This window comes from Lepidochelys olivacea (assembly GCF_965140295.1).
Source record: "Lepidochelys olivacea isolate rLepOli2 genome assembly, chromosome: 15".
Classification (NCBI taxonomy): Eukaryota; Metazoa; Chordata; order Testudines; family Cheloniidae; genus Lepidochelys; species Lepidochelys olivacea.
This window is the reverse complement of record NC_140425.1, coordinates 10641851-10666555: the sequence shown is the minus strand read 5'-3', so window position 1 is coordinate 10666555 and position 24705 is coordinate 10641851. Positions and strand designations below refer to the sequence as shown.

Sequence of the window (24705 nt, the reverse complement as noted above, 5' to 3'; positions counted from 1 at the left end):
AGGCCATGTCTACACTATGGGCACTATATACCATAGCTATGCCATGGTAACCCCATAGTGCAGATGCAGACTATGGCAACAGAAGGAATTTTTGCATCATGATAGGAACTCCCTGAGCAACAGTAATTAGGTCAACAGAAGCATTCTTCCACCATTCTAGCTGCATCTGCACCTAGGGTTAGGTCGGCATAGCTGGGTCGCTCAGGGATGTAGATTTTTTACACCCCTGAGTACCACAGATATATTAACCTAAGTTTTAAGAGCAGACCAGGCCCAATACTATATCTGTTTTCCAAAAGGACTTTTGGCATCTACCCCAAGGTGTGATTCCATTGGAACTGTTAGGGTTTCTTCATTTGAAAACTATGTAACATGTTAGACATGTGCCTTACTTTTCAATTACTAGAATACAAATTACATACTACTGTTGAGAATGGAGATTTGTCCTATAAGGATTAGTAATTAATATAATACTAAACACTAGTCAATGCATTCCCAACTTGGGCTATAAAAATTGCTAATCCTTGCCTCACAATTCCTCTGGTATTTCAAATACCCCTTTCATGGCAAAGAGAGCATCAAACATGAAATTCTTTTCTACGTAGTGTTTAAAATTACTTCAGTTCAGTGTCACTGTACCAGCACATAGCCATACACATGACTGATGGAATCAGCAGCAGATTTTCTGTAGGTCTTTTTGCACCACTGGATTTTCCCAGTGCAATATCCACTGTCAGCTGAAAGATTTTTCATCAGGGCTCTTTCCAGCTTTTAGGAACTTGGTTTCTTTGCACGTACTATGTAAAGTGAATATTACAATGAAACATAAGGAGAATTTTGGTCCAGAAGATAATCTGTTTGCCTCATGAACTGCTAGCAATGCAGTGAGTCATAAATGACAATCTATTTGGGGTATTGCTATGACACCTGTCTCCTTTGTATCTAAGCATTGTCCATAAAAACCCCAGGACAATACCAAAGATGCAGCTAAAGGACAAGGAACCAAATGTTACACCATCCAAGAGAAAAATCAAGGGAATCTTAGATTAACACGCAACACTGAAACAAAGCCATCCACAAGCATCCGAACAGCTGCCTTCTTATGTATCTTTGGCCTAGATTTTAAAAAATGACTAGTGATGTTGGTTGCCCAATTTAAAACACCTTAAAAAGTCCTGATTTTCAGGAAGTACTGAGCACCCAAATAAGCCATCCCCTCAAATTTAGCACATCAGAGATCAAACAACATTCAGAGCAGCAGAGCTTTTGATGAACACCTGAGATTGCAACTGCTGGATCCATTAGAAAACACGGAGTATTTTGATTATCTAAGGCATATCCATGGCCATCGTTCCATAAAGTTTCCATTCCCATCAGCATTAGCAAAAACGGTTTGCATACAATATTTCACTCCAGGTTTTGCCTTCTTTGCAATTTCAGTATCCTGTCCCACACTATTACTACAAGAGCTTTAAATGCTGGAGAATGTCCGACAGGTAGTATCTATACTATGCTTTTTCTCCCCCCCACACTTTTACTTTTGCCTGGGGCCAATTCTGATCTTACACCAATTTTACACAGATGTAAATAGTCTCATTTCCATGGAGTTCCTCCTATTTTATAATGGTATAAATGAGGTAAGAATCAGGCCCACTAAATTCAATATTTTTTTACAAGAGACAAAGTGGGTGAGGTAATCTCTTTTTTTGGATCTTTTACTTTATCTCATCCACCTTGTCTCTCTAATATCCTGGGACCAACATGGCTACAAGAACACTGCATATAATATTTTTTACAAGTCAATTTGTTTGCTAAAGCTTCTTGTTAATAAGGGATCATTAAAATCCCTGTGGTCTTCAAATAGAGCTCCTTTTCTTCTGTTTTACAATCATCTATTGATTTTTGTTTGGATACCATCATGTATGACTGGGAGGAAAATTCTATTACAATACTAGGGCCCCAATTCAGGAAATTTAAGCAATGCTTAGGTGCATTCTTGAATAAGGATGCTCTCCTGAATCAGGACCTAGATACAGAATCATAGAATATCAGGGTTGGAAGGGACCTCAGGAGGTCATCTAGTCCAACCCCCTGCTCAAAGCAGGACCAATTCCCAATTAAATCATCCCAGCCAGGGCTTTGTCAAGCCTGACCTTAAAAACTTCTAAGGAAGGAGATTCTACCACCTCCCTAGGTAACGCATTCCAGTGTTTCACCACCCTCCTAGTGAAAAAGTTTTTCCTAATATCCAACCTAATGACTGGAACATCCAAGTGAGCAGGAGAAAGAAAAGCTTCAAACCCATCCAAGGGAAAAGTGCTAGTTAGAGAGGGAGAAATCTCTATCAAGTCTCATTTTGAGATAAAGAACTGAGTTTATCAGCCACTTCTTTCCTTATTTAAGGAGACAGTAAGAATGGGTGTCTGTGTCGGGTAAGGGTACTTACACCAATTCAAATAAATTTATTTGAGCATAAGCTTTCATGAACTACAGCTCACTTCATCGGACACATGTCCATGAATCACATGCATCCGATGAAGTGAGCTGTAGCTCACGAAAGCTTATGCTCAAATAAATTTATTTGAATTGGTGTACGTAATCCTGAGCATAAGCTTTTGCGAGCTACAGCTCACTTCATCGGACGCATGTCCATGAATCACATGCATCCGATGAAGTGAGCTGTAGCTCACGAAAGCTTATGCTCAAATAAATTTGTTAGTCTCTAAGGTGCCACAAGTACTCCTTTTCTTTTTGCGGATACAGACTAACACGGCTGCTACCCTGAAACCAATTCAAATCTGTCTCAGAGCTCAGTTGAATACAAACCTATATCACTGCCTGCTAATCCAGCATACAGTGGAAAAAGGGGTGTACGTTTTTTAAAACTTAGTATTTCAAGATTAAAAAATAAAATGTAGAGCTTCAGGAAACAAAAAATATATAGTGAAGGGAAATGAAAATAAAGGAAAATCATTGATTCCAGAGTTGAAAAGAAGCTGCAGGATGACCCTCTGAATACGATAAATGTCAGGAATGGAACAATCAAGCAGACTGAAGTCCAAATTGTATCATGTTCAATATTCATGGTTTGATCCTTGTGCTGTTCCAAGAAGAGCCCCCCCCCCACCCCTTTCCCTGTTCTAATGAAAACCACACCATAGGAGCTTGCAAATAACTCTATTCCAACAACTGAAACAAAAGAAGACAGAACCGTCCAAAGACTCCAGCAGGGTAGCATCCATCTGACAGGCAAGAAAACAGGCTGGAACAGAGACGGGAGGACGCCGAGGATGGTTCTGTAACAACCCCTGTGCCACAACACATCCAAACACTTACAGACAGAGTGAAAACAGCTCCCAGCTTTCTCCCACTTCAACAGGGACTGGGAGGGTCTGGTGTGCATTAGAACGTTGGGTAAAGGTCTAATATTTCTGAAACTCTGTCATTCACAGCACTCTTCCCATCTTTGGCTGCAAGTGCCCTGTATGGTAATTAAGGTTTCTTCTATTAGTAAGCACAGCTGGAAATGAAACTGACTGCATCCCAGTTGATACATCAGCCAGGGTCCAGCTTTCAGGCACATTTTCACCCTGCATACCCTCAGAAAATTAAAAAGAACACTTGAGTTGTTTACATTTATTTTAAAAAGAAAAGGCATTTTACAAACCTGAGATGAGGCTCTAAATAATAGGAGCCTCGGCTATTGCAGAGGCTGCCATTTCCCTCCATGCTTTGCCATGACAGCTATGCTCAGTGGGAATGCCTCAATTCTATACTAGTCCAAATGAGTCAGGAGCAAGCCTTTGTCTCTGATATTTAATTGCTCCAGAAATAAGCCTAGCCAGGTTTAGGGGTAGATGTAAACCAATATCTCCTCAGATGGCTTTCCAGCACTAGCAGGTGTCAGCTTCCCCTGATATTTAGTTTTCCGATGCTATCCACCATCTTAGGTACCTTCAAGGAAAGCAAGGTAGCTGCTGTGGAGTGTGTCACAGTGTGCACTCCTCATTCTTCTGATGGTGTTTGATTATTTTTATTTGCTATGAAGTGCACCGAGACTGAATTCTATGGTTGCTCCCAAAAGAATCACTCCTTTCCTCAACGGCAGGGAGTTAGGGGGTTTTGGTTTCTTAACAGATGATGCTGAATACAGGACTTTCCCTATCGCATAACAATGAGGTCAAATTTTGGGCCCAGAAATCCTGAGGATGTCCATTTTAACTCCAGCAGTAGGCTCCCCCATTGGCCATTATTACTTAACATTCATATTGTGAATCCCTCATTGGGAATACTTGTTCTACAATAGGAATCCGGGGATACTAGGTCCACTTGATACAGATGGGGGTCCAGCTGAGAAAACATTACACTGCTGCTAATGCCCTTCAAACAAACCTTCATGAGTAATTTGACTTTGTTTTGGGTGGCAGAGAGTCTCTTTTCAGAGGCCCTACTTAACTGCTGAACCACTAGATTTCTGCTTTCCTGTTAGTTTAGCTCTAGCCAGGCCTCCTCCTCCAGATACCTGGGCTGTAAAATTCAGAATCAAAAAGTTTTTCATATTCATATTCTGAGAGGAGAGGGCTTCATCATTTATTCCCATATAAGAGGAGTTACTTTCAATTCCTGACATGGATATGTGGCCCATCAAATTTGCCCATGCTCTTCTGTCTCCCCCTGCACTACTGACACAACATTATACAAAAGAGAATAAAACTACAAGCAGATTTGTTGCGAATCACAGGACCCTAGCACACACAGAAGAAATTCGTATCTGCTAATTTAAGAAAAAATCCCCAAGAATTCAGTCACATGCATCAAACTTAAGCTGCCGCTTCTATTTTCTTTGCTGACAAAGTAGGCAGTTTGCTTACATTGCCTCTTTGCTGAAAAGAAAAAAATTGTTTGACAAAATAATCATTTTTGCAAGCTGCTGCACTGGCAGGACAGAGGTCTGGGATTTGGCAATGGAAAGTATCCGCCTCACAATCTGATACCCACCACCAAACCAGACCACCACCTGCAGCCCCATGCCCAGCACTGAGGGGAGGAGGGAAGGAGTGGGGAGCCATTATACACTGGCCTCTCGCCATGGCACATCTCTTTGGTGCAGTGAAGTGACCCTGCAGATAACCAGCCAAAAAAGAAAACCTAAAAATTGGACTCAAAGGGTCTTTTTAAGCACTTTAATCCTTTCACACTGACTGTTCCCAGTGCGTCCGTTTCTGGCATCGGATATCATGCAGGGAAAATCCGACTCACCAAGCCAAGGAGTTAAAGAGAAGGCTGTTAATCAGCTAAATAGAAGCTGGAATCAGTTCACATGAAAGTCTCTTTTCTGTCACCTGAGGGACTCTGCAGTGTTCCGAAATACACTCTTGACATCATTTGGCAGGCGGACCCATCTCGTCCTACATGATTCATCCCTTAGGTTGTTTTTTTAATATCAGAAAGTGAGCTTTTAAATGCCAAACTAATTTTGTGGGTGATTGGGGGAGAAGAGAGGGAATGGAAGATATTCCAAGTGGTCTTGCTGGGCTGTACACCAACTGCGTCCACCAAATGGCTTAAAAAGAAAGTCTTCCCATGATGCTTTCAGAAACAAAGCAAAATGGGAGCCACATCCAACTATTACCTAATACTTTGCTCCTGAAGTTCATGCAGGCTGTACTTACAGTATATGGGGGAGAACCTAGCTCTCGCAGATCCAGTTATTGGCCAGCAGGGAACAAGGGACGGAAAGTGAACTCTAGCTCTAGATAAGGTGTTGCTCTTGCTTGTACATACCTCCTGTCTTTATTGCCCGTAACAAGCATCCACGGAGGACTATTCTGGAGATTGACACACGTGAAGTCACCCAACGAGCTGCCTAGCTTTGTTAGACACTGACCTGTTTCCAGGTTGTAGAGAAGTATCTGGCAGAAGGAGGGGAAAAAAAAAAACAAAAACGCACAAGGTGAAACATAACAGGGCCATGTTGAGTGCATTTTGCTGTAGCATAAACCAGAGCATGGTCATTACCACTCAGATTTTATTAAAGAGATGGTTTACAGGCCTACTTCTCAACCTTCTAGTGTGTACATCAGGACACAGAAACTTCAATTATTGAGGACAGCAGCAATAAAATGCATACAGGGGTGGCAAGCAACCAGTCTGGCACTGTAACAGACTGTCATGAATTAGAGATATGTAGCCTGAACACTAGATCTGGGCAACCATGGTGGGGTAGGTACAAACTTTGGGAGTTCAAAGGAAGCTACACTGTGTTTGCTCAGGTCATATTGAAGTCCATATTGAAAAGCAAATCTCCTCATGAACAGACTTTGGATTGTATTTGAAATAGTACTGGAAGCTAAGCAAATCTGCTTTTCAAAGGGTATCAAAGGAAGAACAGCAAGAGAAAGATTCTACAAACTATGGTAAAGCAGAAAAATAAAGGAACATAATTTGCTTAGATCCGACAGCAATGAGCACTGCAGAAGACCCTTGCATAGATGGTCAACTAGACAGATTAAAGGATCGTTCAGCTTAAATCACAATTCTGTCTGATTTTTTTTAACCTATTATTTTTTAACCTATTATTACAAGTAATTTCACAAGATCACGGTTACAAAGATTAGAAAAAAAAAATGTATTTTTTTTCCTGTTTGTGTACTTTCTGCATTTGAAAGCACTATGTTTATAATCAACTTGACTGTTTCTCCTGCCCTGTCAGCTTCAGCTGTTTATGCAGGACTTTCACATAGCAACAGGAGACAGAAAGTATGTTCAAAAATAGGAAAATTTGATTGTCAAATTATAAAAATTGGCAAGGAGGCTCAGCAACAGGTGTAGAGCCTAAACATGCATTTAAGTCATTTTCTGAAGTTAACTACATTTCAAGTTTGTCCCTCTTTAAATGCAAAAATCTATGTCAATCTAATATTGAGGTTGCATAATGTCAAGCAAAAGGAAAAATAAAGGTTTCTATAGCAATGTTAACATGACCATGTGGTACAGGTGTAGTATTTTCAACCATTTTTCTTGTTGTAGCCTGTGTTGCTTAATAAATGTTACATCATGCCTTATAACACTCATGAAATATACAATATGTGCAACATAGCCAAGTTAGCTCTGCTGGAGGACCCTTAATACCTGCATTGTCTGACTTTCAAATTTTAACTGAGCAAACTTGATGTTGTATTAACAGCTTTAAAAAAGGAAGGTAGGAAAAGGTACCTGTGCTTAATGCAGATACACATTTGGACAGCTTTCACTAGACTGTCAAGTTCACACCCAACCAAGAAGAGCTCCTAATTTTGCCTCAAGATAGTTTTCTGCAAGGTTGAAGTACAGGAGTAGCACATCTTTTGTGATGGCTGTCTCTTGGCAATAGAATGGTTTTTTTTAATAATTAAAGTTTAGAAAAATGTGAGGAATGCAGCAAAAATTACAGAAAAACTGCAGTTTTTCTACATTTCTCCTGCCCCTGAGGAGAAGACAATAGTGTTTGTAGGGTAAACTTTGCTGCATGTATCACTGCAACTTTTACAGATTTCCCTCACGCAAATTGTCCTAGCAGCAGCCAATATCCTTGACCAAACTCTTTTTCCCTCAGGCCAGGCACAAAGAACATGTATTATGATGATGTCGTAAAAAGGACAGGGTTTCATCATGCTCTACTAAAAATATTAGCAGCAACCCAGTAAGGATCCAGAAGTGATTTTTCTTCAATAGTTTGTAATGTTTATCATTACCCAACCAGTTCTTCTCCTTCCTCCCCCCCCCCCCATCTTGGTCCTGGACGATCTCCTTAGTGACAGCTATTTAAGTTCCTGTGTTAGCTTCCATCAACATATTACTGACGTGCCATGTCTCAGAATTAAGCCATATTTAGTGTGTATTTTTTCCATCCTCACAGAACTCAAATGCACCTGAAGAAATTTTACTCAAACTTTTTAAAGTAATTCACTCTTAGACAAAAACCTAGCATGGAAAATATCATCCTAAAAAAGATGAATTAATTTGAAAATCTGAACCTGTGAAAAGGGAGTTATAAACAAACCGTTTCATAGATAATAGAGAGACATGGGGGTGAGATAATATCACGCACCTTGTCTCTCAAACCCTGGGACCAACACGGCTACAACAACAATGCAAACTTCACATATATCACCACTGAAACACATCCCTTTCTGAAGTGAAGCACAGCAACCAATCAGCACACTGCACACAACAGCGGAGAAGAGGACATTTTGGCCAAGACACCATGGCAAACCACTTTTTGTATTAAAATTGCAGAAGAAACTAATGACCATGTTGGCAGACCAGACTTCTGTTTTGAAGGTCTCATTTGAAAGGCAATAATCTCCACTGAATTCAGTTTATCTACCTTGAGAAAGATTAGTGACTGAGTTGACCCTGTCAAGATTCCTGTAGTTCCAGAGAATCTAGACCATCCCTTTCTGGTTGCACACTTAACCCCTGGAGATAAGGCAGCGCCTCTTGTTGCTCTTGAGAAACTCTCTGCAGCTGCTACTTTGAGTGTCTATAGACTATTAATTCACCTAATAGATCTTAGCTCCAATCTATCCTGTCAACATAAAACTGGAACATAGTTTTCAGATATGTATCATTATGAACAGGAATGCCCTCTACAAAAACCTGTTAATGTGCAGGCATTTAAATACCTTGGACTTTTCTTAGCAAACACTGAACACAATTATTGTCCTAATTGCTTGCCAAGTTTCATTTTCAAAATCAAAATTTTTTTCCAGTTCTGGAGTAAGTGGGCAAAAGGCATTTTTAAATTAACATATTCACTTATTTACACTCGGGGTGTTTACAGATTGCCAAACGCTTTAACCTTTTTGCAACCAAACAAAACTATAAAAAAAACCTTTCTGATCCACCAGACTTTCCATATCTATTGACATTAATGACAGGTAACGTCTACATCTCTTTCCACTCTCTAGCTCCCCTCTTTTTTTAGGGATTTGTTTATGTTACATATATATGTTTTTCTGCCCTACTGGCTCTTTGTCTGCAAAAAGGTGCTCTTCAGTGTTATTAGCACATATTTTCACCTTTTCCTTGCGCAACATAAGATTTACATTTTTTTAAACCCATCCCTTTTGCTTTTACTGTTTCTCTGTCTACCAAGCTTCAAACCAGAATACAATTTTATACCAGAATTAAAAATTCTTAAAAAGAGGGAGGTTATAAATGAGATGACAACACAATTTTGAAGCTGCTGTAACACTTCTGGTGAGCTCTGCTGTAATACCCTAAAGTAACTAGGATTTTCTTTATAAAGGCCAAGGATAAAGAATGAAAATATCTGGTCACTTGGGAGTCAAAATAAGGGTCTCCATGTTAAAGGGCAAACAAAGCATAAAGTCTCTAGGAGGTTTATAATCTTATAATGCACACTGCAAACGGATTAGCCTTTTAAAGACACTTATAATACTATAATGGACGCACAAGGCTAGTGACCTAATGGGTGCAAATCTGGTAAAGATAAGTGAACCTAGAGCGTCTGGGTGTGAAATGGGGTACCCGAAGGTAATACCCTACTGAGGTACCCCCTTCTTCCAACAGCCCTCTTGGGGCAAAATGGGTGAATGGCATGATGTCAAAGCAGATAGATAGACAGATCTCTGTGTGTGTGTGTGTGTGTATATATATAGATATAAAAAACTGGAACACACAGACAATGTATATAACATATATATATATATATATATATATATAATGACCTAAAAAAAAAAAACCCACAAAAATCAAAATCTTTACCTACTAACAGTTTTCAAATGCAAAAGTTAAGTTACTGGATGAGAGTCAAGTGATCTTCCAGAATGTTTAATAATTCAGCAAGGCAGAAATATCCAAAGAGTACCTTTACCATTACGTTTAGTTAAAGACCACAGAGATTAGAAAACACATTATCCATCTCAGAGGCGATTCTTTCCATGTTACAAGTCCCTTAACGACCTTTACCATCTCTCCCCCGCGCGCTCTCTCTCTTTTAATAAGGCTGAGCAAATGGGACTTCATTTTATCTGACTGCCACAGACTAGTGATATTAATTATTCATGCTCCTACTCTCCCTTTTGTTAAAGCGGTGCATTAGACTAATTTCCCTCTTTGTTGCATGAGCTGGGCGAGTCTCAGTCTGTGGCAACTGTTCTCAGAGAGATGTGCTGAAAAACAGGCTCACAGACTTATTAGAAGGAATGAAGGAGAGTGGGAGAAAGAGAATGGAAAACTTACTGTAGTTAGGAAACTTTAAATCAGCAGGTGTGTGGAAATTTTAAAAAAATGCAGTCCAAGAACCTAACAGAGAGAATACCAAATTAATAGACAAAAAAATTACAGCTTCTGTAGCCAGATCAACTTCTGCTGTGAGCTTTGTTAGATCTTATAGCTTAGTAAGGTCCAGCATGGCATAAATACTTTGGATGAGACACTTCCAAAAAAACACAAACCAAACCAAAAAAAAAAAAAACCCAACCCAGGTGCTGAAGAAAATGGTGTTGATGGAACTCTTCCATGCACATCCAACATCCCAGCATGGGGTTAGGGATACTATGCTGCTGGAGATGACATTTTTTGGATGGGACATAAAACAGAGTCCCCAAGCACTTATCAAAGAGCCTGCAGTACTTTTCACAAGAGCAGGGGTATTCACCCCAGTGTCCTGGCTAACAGCCAACTCAGGCAATTGCATTGTGAAATAGCTGGATTTGCTCTGTAGGGAGTTATGTTTTTTCTTCTTGCCCTAAGCTACCGTATTTTGTTGCCAGTAACACCCCCAAGAAGTGGCTTCCTTTCAGCAGTGGGTGAAAGGATCTTTATACATATAAGAGGCACTATGTAACCATCAATAAATAATAATAAGGAAAAGGTGTAATAATGGTCAACAATGTACTGAAATCATTGGTCTCTTCACTACAGAACAACATACTGGGCACACGTTCCTGGAACATCTTAACTTTCCTTTCATTTGAATGGACATATCTAAGAGTAATGATCCTTAGCACTTACAGAGCTGTGCTAAGGTCTCAAAGTGCTTTACACAAGACACGTGACATTACCCTATTTTACAGAGTGGGAAAATGAGGAACAGAGAAAAATTACACGACTTGCCCAAAGTCACAAAAGGACTCAGTGCCAGAGTTGGGAATAGAATGTACATAATTTTATCCTCAATTCTGTGGCTTATCCACTGGATTACACTACACACATTGCCTGCATACACCAATATTCTCTAAGCAATAAGGAGGTTCATGGAATTGCCAGCCAGCCATAGCTTCCTTTAAGAAAAGAACAGAACTTATGAGGATTTTTTTTTTCCTTAAATCCATGGGTCAAGAGACATTCAACCTACATGCCATCTACAACAGTGGACACAGCTATATCACACATGCTTGATTCATCAAGTTAAGCTTAGCCCCTGGTGGTCGCTACTGCAAGTTCTGAATTTTATTTCTAAGAAGCATGTGGGAAAAAAGTATAAAAAGTTTACAGGCCCTAGGGGGACAGTTTGCTGGTGTAAATGTACCAAACAGTTATAGTGGCTACTGTAAACACAACACACAGTACAGCAACATAGGAAATTTGACTATTAACAAATGCAAGGTCAGCATATGGATACTCGTACACAGAGACAAGTGTACTGGCTCCATAAATTTAAAGATGAGCTAAGATTTAAGAAGAGCAGATGGGGGGAGGGGGGGATCAGAAAGAGAGCCAGAGATAAAAAGAGTAAATCATACACAAAACAGCCAGTTTAAAAAAAAAGAAGTGGTTAATATACATGAATAATGGATGTTTGATTTAAAAGCAGTTTACTCCAATATGATGTAATTTTTGACAATCAGCCAGAGAGACTATTTTGCAAGTCTTTGCCAGATATAAGTCATTGTGCAGAAGTGGTAACACAACCATGTCTGTGAGCATGTGGAAAATTGACTTTCCTGCCATCCCAAAGGTGACTTCACGCTGGCGAACAGAAACTTTTATCTCAGGTGCATTTAGCTGTGCTCCCCAGCCATAAGTAGTGCTCAAAGGGCCAGCTCAGAGAATCCATGAAAGCATTGTTCGGATTCATCTAAAAGGTCTGCAGCGTTCCCAGCAGTGCAAGAGTCAGGTCTCTTGCACAGTGCTGTTTACAGAATCCTCCAAATACTTATGGCCTGCCATATAAATTACCTATGAAGCTATAAACAATTAAATGTAGGTTTATTTTTCCTTCTAAGTTTTTATTTGAATAGAATCAAAGCTGGTAGCATGAAGCAGAGCCAGACATGGTGCAGGCAGGCAGTGTACGAGCTTCAGCAACACAACTCTGCCAATGCACCTGCAACCCCTGCTGTTCCAGTACTGGACCCTTCCTGAGCAGGGACTGCCAATCATCCAGCATTGTGCCAAACTTGATGGTTCTGTGATGTGGACAGATGTCTGCTCGAGACTGGAATGAGGTCAGCAAAACTCATTTAACTTGTGGCTGAAGACTGATATACAAAGGAGCCAGAGGTGAAAGGATATGGTTTGCCCACTAAACCACCTACCCTTTAGAAAAAAAACGACTATTTTATCCCCCCTCCTGCCCGGTTAAATTAGGATGGGTAATATGAAGGCAAGTTGGTCCTCAAAATGGAATGAATTATTTCCCTGGCTTTCCAGATAATCTCCTTAAATATTCATGATGCATCCTAAGGGCAACATTTTCAAAACCTGAGATACTTGTCTAAGCATTGTGCCAAGTCTCAATGCCGGCATATAAAAAGCGGCTTGTCGTTTTCATTAGGAAACATATATTTTGCATAATTTTTATAAAAAGTTGCAAAAATGAATGGCTCTTTCAATTTAGTAAACAACTCACAAGTTTGCAATGGAAAATCATGGAGGCAGATTCAATTATTCTTGGGCAAGATACTGGTTAACTACTATATTGCGAATGTTTACACACTGAGGTATTCCTGACTTAAGTCATTCATCTTAGCAGTACTAGGATGTTACACATGACTTATGAGGAGAGGCTGAGGGAACTGGGATTGTTTAGTCTGCGGAAGAGAAGAATGAGGGGGGATTTGATAGCTGCTTTCAACTACCTGAAAGGGGGTTCCAAAGAGGATGGATCTAGACTGTTCTCAGTGGTAGCTGATGCCAGAACGAGGAGTAATGGTCGCAAGTTGCAGTGGGGGAGGTTTAGGTTGGATATTAGGAAAAACTTTTTCACTAGGAGGGTGGTGAAACACTGGAATGCATTACCTAGGGAGATGGTGGAATCTCCTTCCTTAGACGTTTTTAAGGTCAGGCTTGATAAAGACCTGGCTGGGATGATTTAATTGGGGATTGGTCCAGCTTTGAGCAGCGGGTTGGACTAGATGACCTCCTGAGGTCCCTTCCAACCCTGAGATTCTAGGATTCTATGATACATAGGAATCAATACTAAATAACAAAAAAGAAAACTAATATTTTAATAGTGCTTTTCATCCCAAAAGTTACCCCGACACTTTACAATATAAGACCCAGCTCTTGCAACTGGACCCACTTCGGCAGACACCTGTGCTCATGTGGATTCACTTGCAGGACCTTTCATCCATGACTGAAATGCAATCACTTCCAGGGTGAAACAGCAGCTGTTTAAAAACATGTCAACATGGACAGGTAGTGAAAAAAGGGACCTTATGTAACTGAAACTGCATGGAGCACTTAGGTAGCCAATGGCAAAAGTAAATGTATAGCAAAAGCTAAAACAGCAGCTTTATAAAGCTGGCCAGCAGGCTTCAGGATGCCAGCTCCAATGCCATCACTGAAAAGGAACAGGAACAGGACCAGGGGATTAAAAACTGGCCAGTTTATTAGTATGCCGATTTTAAAGCTGACATGTAAAGAAAAAACAATGGGCTTGTGTTTCTTTGTTTTTTAAGGATGGATAAAGAAGGCCTAAGAGGTTTTAGGCAAACAAAGCATTTTTTGTACCTTTTTTAAAAAAAAACAAAACATTAGAACTTCAGGACTTGTTCTCCCTAGAAGACCTGGTAACCAAAGGCCTAGTGAAACTGACACCAGAAGAGACACTGAAAGCTAATCAAATAATTAAGGAAGTTAATTTTGGTCCAACATCTTTTTTAAAAATGCCCCTCCCCCTCACATGCACAGAACCAAAGCCACCCCAGTTTAAATCTACTGACTTTAATGGAGTTACACTAGGGAAGAATTTGACCCATTATGCTTAAAACCATTCCTCACACCTCTGAATTCCATGGACTGTGGAGCACTCTGGCAGCGTCTAGATATTTCAGAGAGAGAGTATTTCTGGAAAGCAGTACATTCTGCATTGGCCTGTTACTGCCAAAAGGTTCAATATTAAAGAAAAAATTAACATTGAGCGATTAGTGGTCAAAAATACTCCCACAAAAATTGCCACGATCTAATAATCTAGAGCACACTGCCCATGAAATAAAATGGTATGCAGCTTTTATACTGGAATGATATAGCTATTAGAAAACAGCACTGGAATTCACTATCAATAGGTTTCTGAGATCTAAAGCTCTTCTAGAGACAGACCATCAACTTGTGACTCAAGTAATCAACCAATGCAAAGTCCCTTCACGTCTGTGTGTGGGGAATAATTATCATAATAGACATTAGTAATTAATTTCCGGCGTGATGTCAGCTGGTGTAGCAATGCCAAGCAAGCGTCCTTGTCAAGCATACCCCAGCCGTCTGGACTACTTCAGTCACATTGCCCTGATTAGGATGCGCGCTGATGCACTCTTAATACAATCTGCCATCAAATGCCAAATACTTCAGAACTAAATTAGGAAATATGTCCGACTCCACAGAATGATGCTAAGGACTCTAAGTGGATTTCTCTATTCCTTTATGAGGCACAAAGGCGATAGCCGATGTAATGGTCTTGAATGAGGCAATTCTATCTTCTAACCTCCCACCTCTGTGGGGAAAAATATTGGATTAGGATGGCAAAGGAATTAATAAAGACAGTATAGCCTCATAGCATCTCTCACCCCTAGAGGTATTTATGGCTCTTTCAGTGTTTTATGTATGAAAAGGGAATTTTAAGGGGAGATTAGATGCAGATTTACATCAACAGTGGAACTAGACAGAAAGAAAGCTGTCCCATTCTATTTGGTTGTCAAATGGGGAAAAAAGTGATAGAACTGCACTTGTGCACCACTTGCCACAGTTCCCACCCCAGCAACAACCCCTTTGCTCCATGCCCCACCTTACCTTCCCCCAGGAGTTGCTGTTCTCTTTTTCCCTTTTCCTACTAACTCACTACAAAGCTGAGTAGGAGCAATGGGATAAAATTAATCTGTGGACAATTTAGACAGGAAAAAGAACCAGGAAAGATTTCTTAACAATGAGATCTATTAACTGAGGAACAACATCCCAAGGGAAGTGACAGAAACCCCATTGCCTAAGTCATTTAAAACGGTACTGGGAAAAGCCCTAGACACTTAGGCTATATAAGAAATAATCTGTACACTGCCAGTGAGATGGAATTAATACCTCATAGGTCTTTTCAATCTAACTTCTGTGATATTCAACCATAATGAACACACACAGTAGCTGGATGTTTCCAGTAAAGACATCAGCATTAACTTAATTTAAAACATTTAATTGCTCTTCGTGCAGTTTCAGAATTAACACTCCACTGAAATGAATGAGGCAATTCACACTATTCAGAGCTACTGTTTCAGTCTGTCTGCAGACTCTGGAAGACCGTCCTGTTCTGATTCACATTTGGAAAAAAAAATTAACACCAGAAGAACTAGGAGCTTTTTTCCAAGTGAAAGTTTAAATTTTACTGTAAAATATTTGACATATTATGCCCACACTGCAACACAAAGTTTCTGTGGTGCGTATGTCCAGTGGACTAATCTAGACACTAGGTCAAGAAAAAAAAAATCAATATTTTATGATGTAGCTAATGATATATGTCAATCTCACTGAAAAATTAAAAGCGTTCCCTGTTAAATCTCAATAGTTCTAAAAGCTGTAGAACTTGACCGAGCCATCAGCTTTTTAAGCATAGATGCAGTACAGTTGAAAAAACGGAAACTGCAGCTTATCAACTCTGCCATTGCCAAAAGATGCTTATGAAGGTAGCAGAATGCATTATAGAGGGCTTCAGACACATGAAGATTATTTATCCATCCCCTAAAGCAACATCTCACCATTCTTATAGGCTTGGAAGTAACTTCGCTCAAATACGGACATGAAAAAAAATAGGGTTCTCCAAGGATTGCACAAGCAGGGTTTGACTCATTACTTAGGATGCCTCAGGTAGGTTTATTTTTGAAAAGAAAATAATTCCACCTGGAGGACTGAAGCAGTAGAAGATACAGATCTCTCTCTTGCAGCTGGGGAGTAGCAAATTTAATACTTACAGAAGCTAGCATGAGCCTTTTGACTAAGGGCATGTCTACACATACAGCGCTGCAGCTGCACCAATGTTCTATGCCTATAGGAGAGAGCTCTCCCGTTGGCATAATGAAACCACCTCCGCAAGCAGCGGTAGCTATGTTAGCAGGAGAAGCTCTCCCGCCAACATAGTGCTGTCCAAACTGGTGCTTATGTCGGTGTAACTTACATCGCTCAAGAGGGTGGTTTATTCACACCCTGAGCGACATAAATTATGCCAACATAAGCTGTAGTGTAGACAGTGCTTAAATTACCAAAGTCACTGAAACAAATACTGAAAGTTCATGTAAGCCTCAGAGCAGTGTGTTAAGAAACTGACCTCCCACTCCATCCACACAAAGCAAAAAAAGAAAGAAAGAATTCCTTTGGCCTTTGTTAACTACACAAAGAGACCTGGGTTTTCCCATTTGAAGTTCTGACCCTAAGAACCACTCAATGCCAACTGGTAAAGGTTCAATGTTGCGTAGCAGCAACTCCTACGAAGCCTGATAAACTCACTACACCTAACACACTGCTGTCATAGTATTTATCTATAAAGACTGTCATGTGAGATCTTAAATGAAAGCCAGGATCATGCTGGTCATTAATGTAATTGTGAAATGTACGTATTGATTATATTTAAAAGTTCTATCTATATACTGAAAATGTGTCCTTATAGTTTCTTTCAAGATATGATTTCCCACCAGAGGTGGGGAACTGATTTTGCCAGACAAAGGGATGTATGTTTATATGTCTGCCAAGGCTCATATGTAGATAAAGCACTGTAAGCCAAACACAATGAAACCTATATTTGCATTTCAGGTCAACACAAGGATATGACAACTTGGAGCCAGCATACCGGAGAACAAACAACAGGGGGCCATCCTGACTCTGGGGTCAAAACTATGAGTTTGGGGAAATATAAGGAGAAGCAAAAGCCATTTTGGTATCCATTTACTTAGGAAACCCTCTGTACGGTGGAGAATATTCCTGAAAACTTGGATCCTGGTATTGACTGAAAACCAGTAGCTCTCAAAGACTGAATTCTTAGGAGAAAATCTACTTTATAAAATAGGAAAGGTTTTTAATGTGTGTACCACACGCAAAGCGGAGATTCCCAGAGACAATCTGGGTACACTGAAAAAACGTTGGGGAAACTGGCAGTTTATTGCATCATTGCCACCATTTGGAATTACAAACTGTGACTAACCGGTGCATATATTTTACCTGCTTTAACCTCTCAATAACTCATTTCCTTTTCTTAGCTAATAAACCTTTAGTTAGTTTTTGACAGAACTGGCTACTAGTGTTGTCTTTGCGTAAGATCTAGCATGCAACTTGACGTGGATGAGTGACTGGTCTCTTGGGACTGGGAGTAACCTGATGTAGTGTGATTTTTGGTTTAAGTTACCTTTTATCATGAAGTCAGTTTGTTTGGGTGGCAAAATAGAATAGAGAGTCTAAGGTGGACTGTCTGAGTCCATGGTAAAACTGGTATAGTGATCCAGGAGTTCACATTTGTCACTAGATTAGTGAACTCTAATTATAGAACATACCACCAGTCTGGGGTGTCTGCCCTGTTTTCTGACCATGTACCCTGAGGCAGGCACTCTTAGTCATGAGCCACTCCACACAGCATGACAATACTGGTTCTGCTGCCACTCATTATTCTGTCTCAGTGTCTCTTAAATCTTAATCTTTGTTAATAAAAAGCATTTATTTTCACTGCAAGTAGATTACAGTGCTGCTATAAGGGACCTGATCGAAGTTGTGCCAGTCAAGCTGTGAATACACTGTCTTGTTGGGAGCAGCTTACCTGGTAATTACTATGAATGTCCAGTGATAGGCTGGAGACTGCAGGGAGTGCTCTGAGGACACGGGGGTTAGTGGGTACCTAGCAATAGCCTGTACCATGAGGGTGAGGTCTGCGGAAACCTGCAAGTCAGTGCTTGTGGCGCCAGAGACCACTGGTTTCAGCAAGGTGAACCACACCAGACTGTTTCACGCTAAGGTGAGGTACACAACCCTGAGTACCCCTGGGAAGCGACAAAGAAATTTACTGTTACATGACTCAAAAGGCTTGTTACTTAAATACCTTGTTGGTCTCATTCAACAGCCACCCAAAGCCCTTTACTCCAAAGGCTGCCTCACTGGCAGATACATCTAGACATGTGACAGGCTGGCCATATACAGAATGGAGAACTTTGCCCGGCTCTTCTGCTTTCAGGAGGTAGACCATATCTTCAGCAGCTGCTATAGTCACTGGACTCCCAACAACATCTGGAACCAGGTGGAGAAAGTTGACCTACAACAGCACAGACATTTCTTAGTTTTTTTACACTTCAGTTGAAAATTCCCTTACATTGTCATCAGAAATACATGGCATGGCCATACGCTAAACAGGGCTCTTTAATAAACAAATTAACACACAGCTCCATAGGTGGCTAGTATCTAAAACCACCTTCTTGGAACCAAGTTTGTTTGTTTTGTTTTTTTTTTAAACTGGTGTTTGATTTTTGGTCTATTTGAATTTTAGAAGTTTGACTCCTACAACAGAATACTACTACATAGAACACCCTTCATCTAAGGCTTTCAGGATGTGCACATTTATTAAAGAAGAAAAATTATTCATTAAAGAATTATTCATTAAGTCTCATAACAGGCCTAGGAAATAGGTACACATGTGACACAAAAGCCCACTGGTGCCAACAGGCAATGGGTTCACAGGTTTCTTCTAGACAGTAGGTAAAACATGTATCTGTCAAAATGTAAATTAACCACTGTAAGCCACTACAATGGAAGCCCCATTTACATGTGAAGTCAACAGGGGGATAGGAAATCAACTGGGAGACAAGAATGAAGACTGAACCACAAGGGGTTGCCCTGTCTCTGGGGTCAGACAAAGAACTTTGGGGAACATAAGAAGAAGGAAAAAAGATACTTTTTTTCCCCTGCACCTGGGGAATTAAATGGACAGCACTTTTACATTCATGAAAACAGGCTCTTAACCAAGGTCAGCTGAAATGTTGCAAAGGACATTCAGAGTGAGAGAAGTTTCTTGAGACAGATGATTAGCCTGCTATAGTTAAGTTTAGTCTCTAAGATCAGTGTTATAATTTTGTTTTGTGAGTTACCTTTCCGCTTCCATTATCCTTACTCACTATCTCTTAAATCTTAACCTTTGATAATAAACTTACGATTGGTTTCACTATAAATCTATCTCAGTACTGTGACATTATACAGGAGCTGATTCTGAGTTGAACCAAACAGGCTGGTAAGCACACTGTTCCTCTGGGGACAGCTGACCTGGTATTTCTGTCAGTGTTCAGTGGATAAGGGGCTGGATACTACAGGGGAATGCTTCAAAGGGCCTCGGGAACTGTGTTGCACCAATTATTAATCTGCAAGGCAAAGTCAGAGCTGGCAGAGCCCAGAGGAGATTGTTTGGGTGGCTAACAGACTGGAGGTGTCAAGGAGTTACCCAGTTAAGTACAAGCGAGTCTCTTTCCAGCTGGATGCAAGGGAGGTGACTCTCAGTCCTGGGCACCTCAAGAACTATTACCACATATTAATAGAGTCATTTCACAGATGGGAAAACTGAAGCACCACGACGTTACATCAGGTGATCTGCACAAGGTCACAGTAAGTTAATGGAAGAGCCAGGAATGGAGCCCAGGAGTCCTGATTTTCAGTTCCCTGCTAGAACCATTAAGACCACAGAAATGTTGCTAGGGTAAAGTAATGTGCTGGTGAAACTGATGAGGGGTTCTCACCCTGGGGGGTCACACTCGGAGGGGTGGGGGGGTAGATATCATGGTCACTCTGCTTTTCTTATACTGCTAAATGAGAGAGGGGTTGCTGGGATTACCAGTATGGAAAGGGTCAAGAATCCCTGAATAGATAATGGCATGCCATGGTTTCTAATCCAACATTAGAGACAACTGACAATGTCTTCAGTGTTTCTTTCAAATATCAGAAATTGGTATTACATACAGAGGAAGGGGAAAGAATACCGAAGATGGATATCTTTCTGTACAGCCACAGAAAGAAACATGATGGAGCACTTTATAACTACATGACAGGGTGACCCAATTCCAATGGAGTTCTTTCTTTGTTTTAATATTTTACTAGAAAACGTGTCAAAATTGTTGGCTTCTTTGTTTTGTTTTTAAGTATTCTAAGGATGTTTCCATTAAGAGGATGGGGAAGTAGTATTAGGGTTTGTTTAATCAGAACTCTACAGCCATTCGCTGTGCAGCCAGTTTTCTTGTGCTGATCAGAAATCAGAAGAGTTATACTTTAATACGCTCATTTCCTCCCTCACACCATTTAACAGACTTGGCCCATAATAAACTTTGGATTTTTAAAAAAAGATAAAATAGCCTCAGAACTCCATAGACAGAAGGTGTAATCTAAAGAAGCTGTGCAACCGGTTACAGCTTCACAAGTGACAGCATTAGCTAGCTTGTGATATCCTGCCTCAGAACTAATCAGCTAGTGTTGATCTGAAATTCTATGTGAGAAAACCTTGATCTACAAATGAGCCAACTTAGTTTAATGTTGACAAAAAATAATTAAAAAACAACAAAACCTCCCACACCATATGGGCTCAGCTTCATTTTCACTTGTGGTTTAGGCCAGGATTTCATCCTGGCTCTTCAGGGATGAAAGACATGCATTAACTCACTGCAATACCAGCTAGCTGCTAATGCTCTCACATAGTTCATGCAACATCCTTTTAAGGTCATTGTAAGATCCCTCTTGGCCAGAAAGAATTAGGAGATCTGGAACACCTGGAACCAAACTAACCAGCCGGAAAATACTCACCAATTTCTGGATTTCAAACTGTGCAGTAGTTTTCCAGTATCCCCTGTCATCAGGGCTTTCCACCTTGACCTGGAAGCCAGATGCAGTTGCTATGGCTGCACCCTCCAAGCCAAGGGCCAAAGCCCGTATCCTTTGATTGTGCTGGTAATGATGGATAGGTTCACGCCCTATCATGAGACTCCAAACATTAACAGTCCCTGCATATAAAAGGCAAAACAAATGATTCTGTGTTACCCTATTTAATAATCAAAAGTAGCTTGAGGATGGCAGTTTCTGTGTATTAGTGAAATGGGTTGATACAAAGGAGGCAGGTTCTGGAGCACCTTCAAGACTCAATCCCTACGGCCATTAGAGCTCCAGCACACTACGAAGTAGTGCAAAGTGGGCTCTAGTGTGGGTAATAACTGTTCTTTCCCTGAGCAAGCCTTACACTGTGACTTTCAGAGAACATTGGTCTGTGCCTTAACCCTGCTCCTCTCAAGGCACCAGGGATGGAACAGACCATTTGCCAGAACACAAGGAGTTCCAAAGAAGAGCTGCGAATATAAGACTTATCTACTGTACACTTACCCTCACTTAATGGCAAGGAACTATCAAGGAGAAGCCGGGTTAAATGCTTCAAATGACCTCCCCCTCACATTCTCTCACTCAAAGTGTCTTTGAATAGTTTTGGATTGTGCACAAGGGGACAGGATGGGAGATTTCAGTGCCCTTCTAAAAGTGGAATCGAGGGTCTTATCCTAGCAGGGCAGTTACATATAGCTTGCAACCAAACACTTAAATCCCAAATCTTGATGCTTCGAGAATGGGGGAAATGTGGAGAAGACTGTTGTTTTTTGAAAGCTAACGAGCACAGGATCCCAGGCTTGGGAAATGGAATGCTGCTCCTTTCAGTGGTACAGACCAGTAGGTAACAGGTTGGCAATTGCACTGGCTTGCGGTATAAATCAAAAGAATTCCACTTAAAAAGTAAAGTACATAAAGTCAAGAGCTTTAATTTCAATTTACAAGAGTAAACTGGAGTTGTTAGTGTACTACAGATCAGCAGGGCTGAACAGTTAGAGCTCACTTCCAAGCTACCCCTGCATTGAAACAGAGCAGCAATTCTTCAGTCTTACAGACAGGATCAGAGCTGGAGAAGCCTTCCCTCTACTTGAGCATGGCCATTAATGATGAAATGATTAATGGTGGCTACTACTTCAAAAGGAGACATAAAAGCTCTGACAAGCAGCTGTGGACAGGCACCCATGCCAGTTTGCAAACGCCTTTCCTGCGTCCCAAAGGAGGTAAAGCGAGAGTGTGGTAATGAAACTGCTCATAGTGGAAATGGTATCTAAATGAGTTTAAATTGATTTATGTTCGCTTTTGTAAAGATTATTTGGTATCTTGAAAGTGCTACCACTATAAAAGAATGCAGACAATCCTTAAGGCCTCTGTCTAATGGCACTCCCGGAGAATATTTATATTCCTCGTCATGGGAATGAGAACCATAATGGAGACCATTTTTGTTTTATTAGGGATGCATATTTAAATTAATCTGCTATTTGCCTAAATAGTTAGCCGCCTCTGTTTGTGTGCACAAAGCCAAAACTGCAATTAGGCTTCCATTAAAAAAATAAGTCCCAACTAAAACTGTCCCGGTGGAGTCGTAAGGGCTCGGAGCAGAACTTTCCAAAATTACTTCTTAGCCGAATGGTAATTATGTTAATTGCTTGAAAGGTAAATAACTGCTGAACTGGTTTTGAAAAATAGAACATTAGCACATGCCACACCCATGCTTAAAACAAGTTAACAGGTTTAAATGGATGGTGTAGACTATTGTTTACTTTGGGGACTGTAGCTTGTGCATCACAGAGACTTAAGGCTTTTGTGATTTTTTTTACCTCACTTTATAGTGGACAGCAGGTCCACATCTCCAAACTGGCACAACAGGGCTCAAGTCTGATCTCAGGCACTTTAGATCAGCTACTGAGTATGCCAATATTGTGAGTAGTTGAGTTTTCAAGAAAGGAAGAGGTACATATTTCTGAGTACCCGAACTGGACCTTTAATTAGATCTAATCTGTTTCGTTTGTAAACTTATCTGGGCAGGGTCCTGTGTTCATATTTTTCTGCTGAACACCTACTCCACTTTTGGCACTCTACAAACAAGAGCACTGAAATACTGCTCAGAGAAGAGTATAAAAATAGAAACAGAAAGTGAATTGCTTCTCTCTTCACAAAAGAAATACGTTTTGCCTTACACTTTGGGGTTTCTGCAAGACAGCATGAAATAAGCCCATCACACAGAAGCCTGTTCTAGCCCATGAATAAAATGGAGAACTCTGGGATTCAGTGTTTTGGTCTCAGAGTTTGAGAAGCAAAAACCATTTCATTAGAAAGTTTATGGCACATGGTATCCATTAAAACCAGAAAAGGAGCTCTGATTATGAGCTGCAATTAAACATACATAGTATAAAAACAATCTCATGTAACCAATCTTCAATGTACATAGCATTTTACCAAATATTTAAAAGACAAAGTCCCTGCCCCAAGACACTTACATTCCAAGTCAGAAAAATAAAATGCACAGAATACCAGTTCCAGCACAAGGGGGTGTGCAGACATCATTGGGAAGATCAGAGAATGAAGGTTTTATGAAGATATGGGATTCCATGTTTGTTTTAAACTGCCAAGCCAAGAACAGAAGATGACGGAGGCAGCAGTTTGGAGGGCGAATGCAGAACAATATAGGGAGCAAGAGCTGACTGGTATTTTCTTTCATTATGAGTGAAGTGAATATCATGTGCACACAACAGCGTGTGATGTCTGAGAAACAAGTATAGGGCTTGCTTGGTTCCAGGGAACAGTTAGAAAACGCCTCCCTCAGGGGCACCAACAGGTATGGATTATATAAGCGGTGTTGCTATGAAGCAAAGAAATGTGAGCGCAGGTCCTTCCACTCCAAAGCACCAGAGAATTAATTAATTAATGGGCAAGTCAGCCTTTGCTTTATTCACTCACATTGTATTTGATGGGACAAAATAGGGAGAAGCCATTTTTATAGCTGAAATTATCTGTGTTGAGATAACACACATTGTAAAGAAATATTTTAAATATATATATATGTATTAAAAGCATAGGATTTGTCAGGGTGGATGAGATCATTGATCTACCCAGTCTGTCTTCCTGCCTCCAACAGTGGCCAATATTTCATTCCCACACAAAAAGATTTGCTAAGGTGAAGTTAAGGTTGCAAGCACACAGCAGTGTTTGAGGACATATTAACTTCCAAGAACATTATAGTTTAAAAAATAAAAATCCATCAAATGTTAGAAACACACAAAATTGTGAGTAAGAATGGCACTTCCACAACAAGCCAGAGTCACACCACAATCTTAACTCTGCTCCATTGGAGCTGTGACAGTGCAGTATTCTCAGACTGACTGAGTAACTACTGCGCATTTACTTTCCTTTCTGGCTTAA

The 24705-nt window shown here is 40.4% G+C and overlaps 1 protein-coding gene across 1 annotated transcript in view; it reads right to left on the bottom strand.

The window, feature by feature from the left end:
• FBXW8 (F-box and WD repeat domain containing 8) overlaps positions 1 to 24705 on the bottom strand; it is a 62923-nt gene that overhangs the window by 5654 nt on the left and 32564 nt on the right. The window contains exons 6-8 of the mRNA XM_084649037.1: positions 21241 to 21437; positions 18509 to 18718; positions 5785 to 5912 (exon numbers count right to left, since the gene is read on the bottom strand). Of these exons, the coding sequence (XP_084505163.1) occupies positions 5785 to 5912; positions 18509 to 18718; positions 21241 to 21437 (535 nt within the window). The remainder of the gene's footprint in view (positions 1 to 5784; positions 5913 to 18508; positions 18719 to 21240; positions 21438 to 24705) is intronic.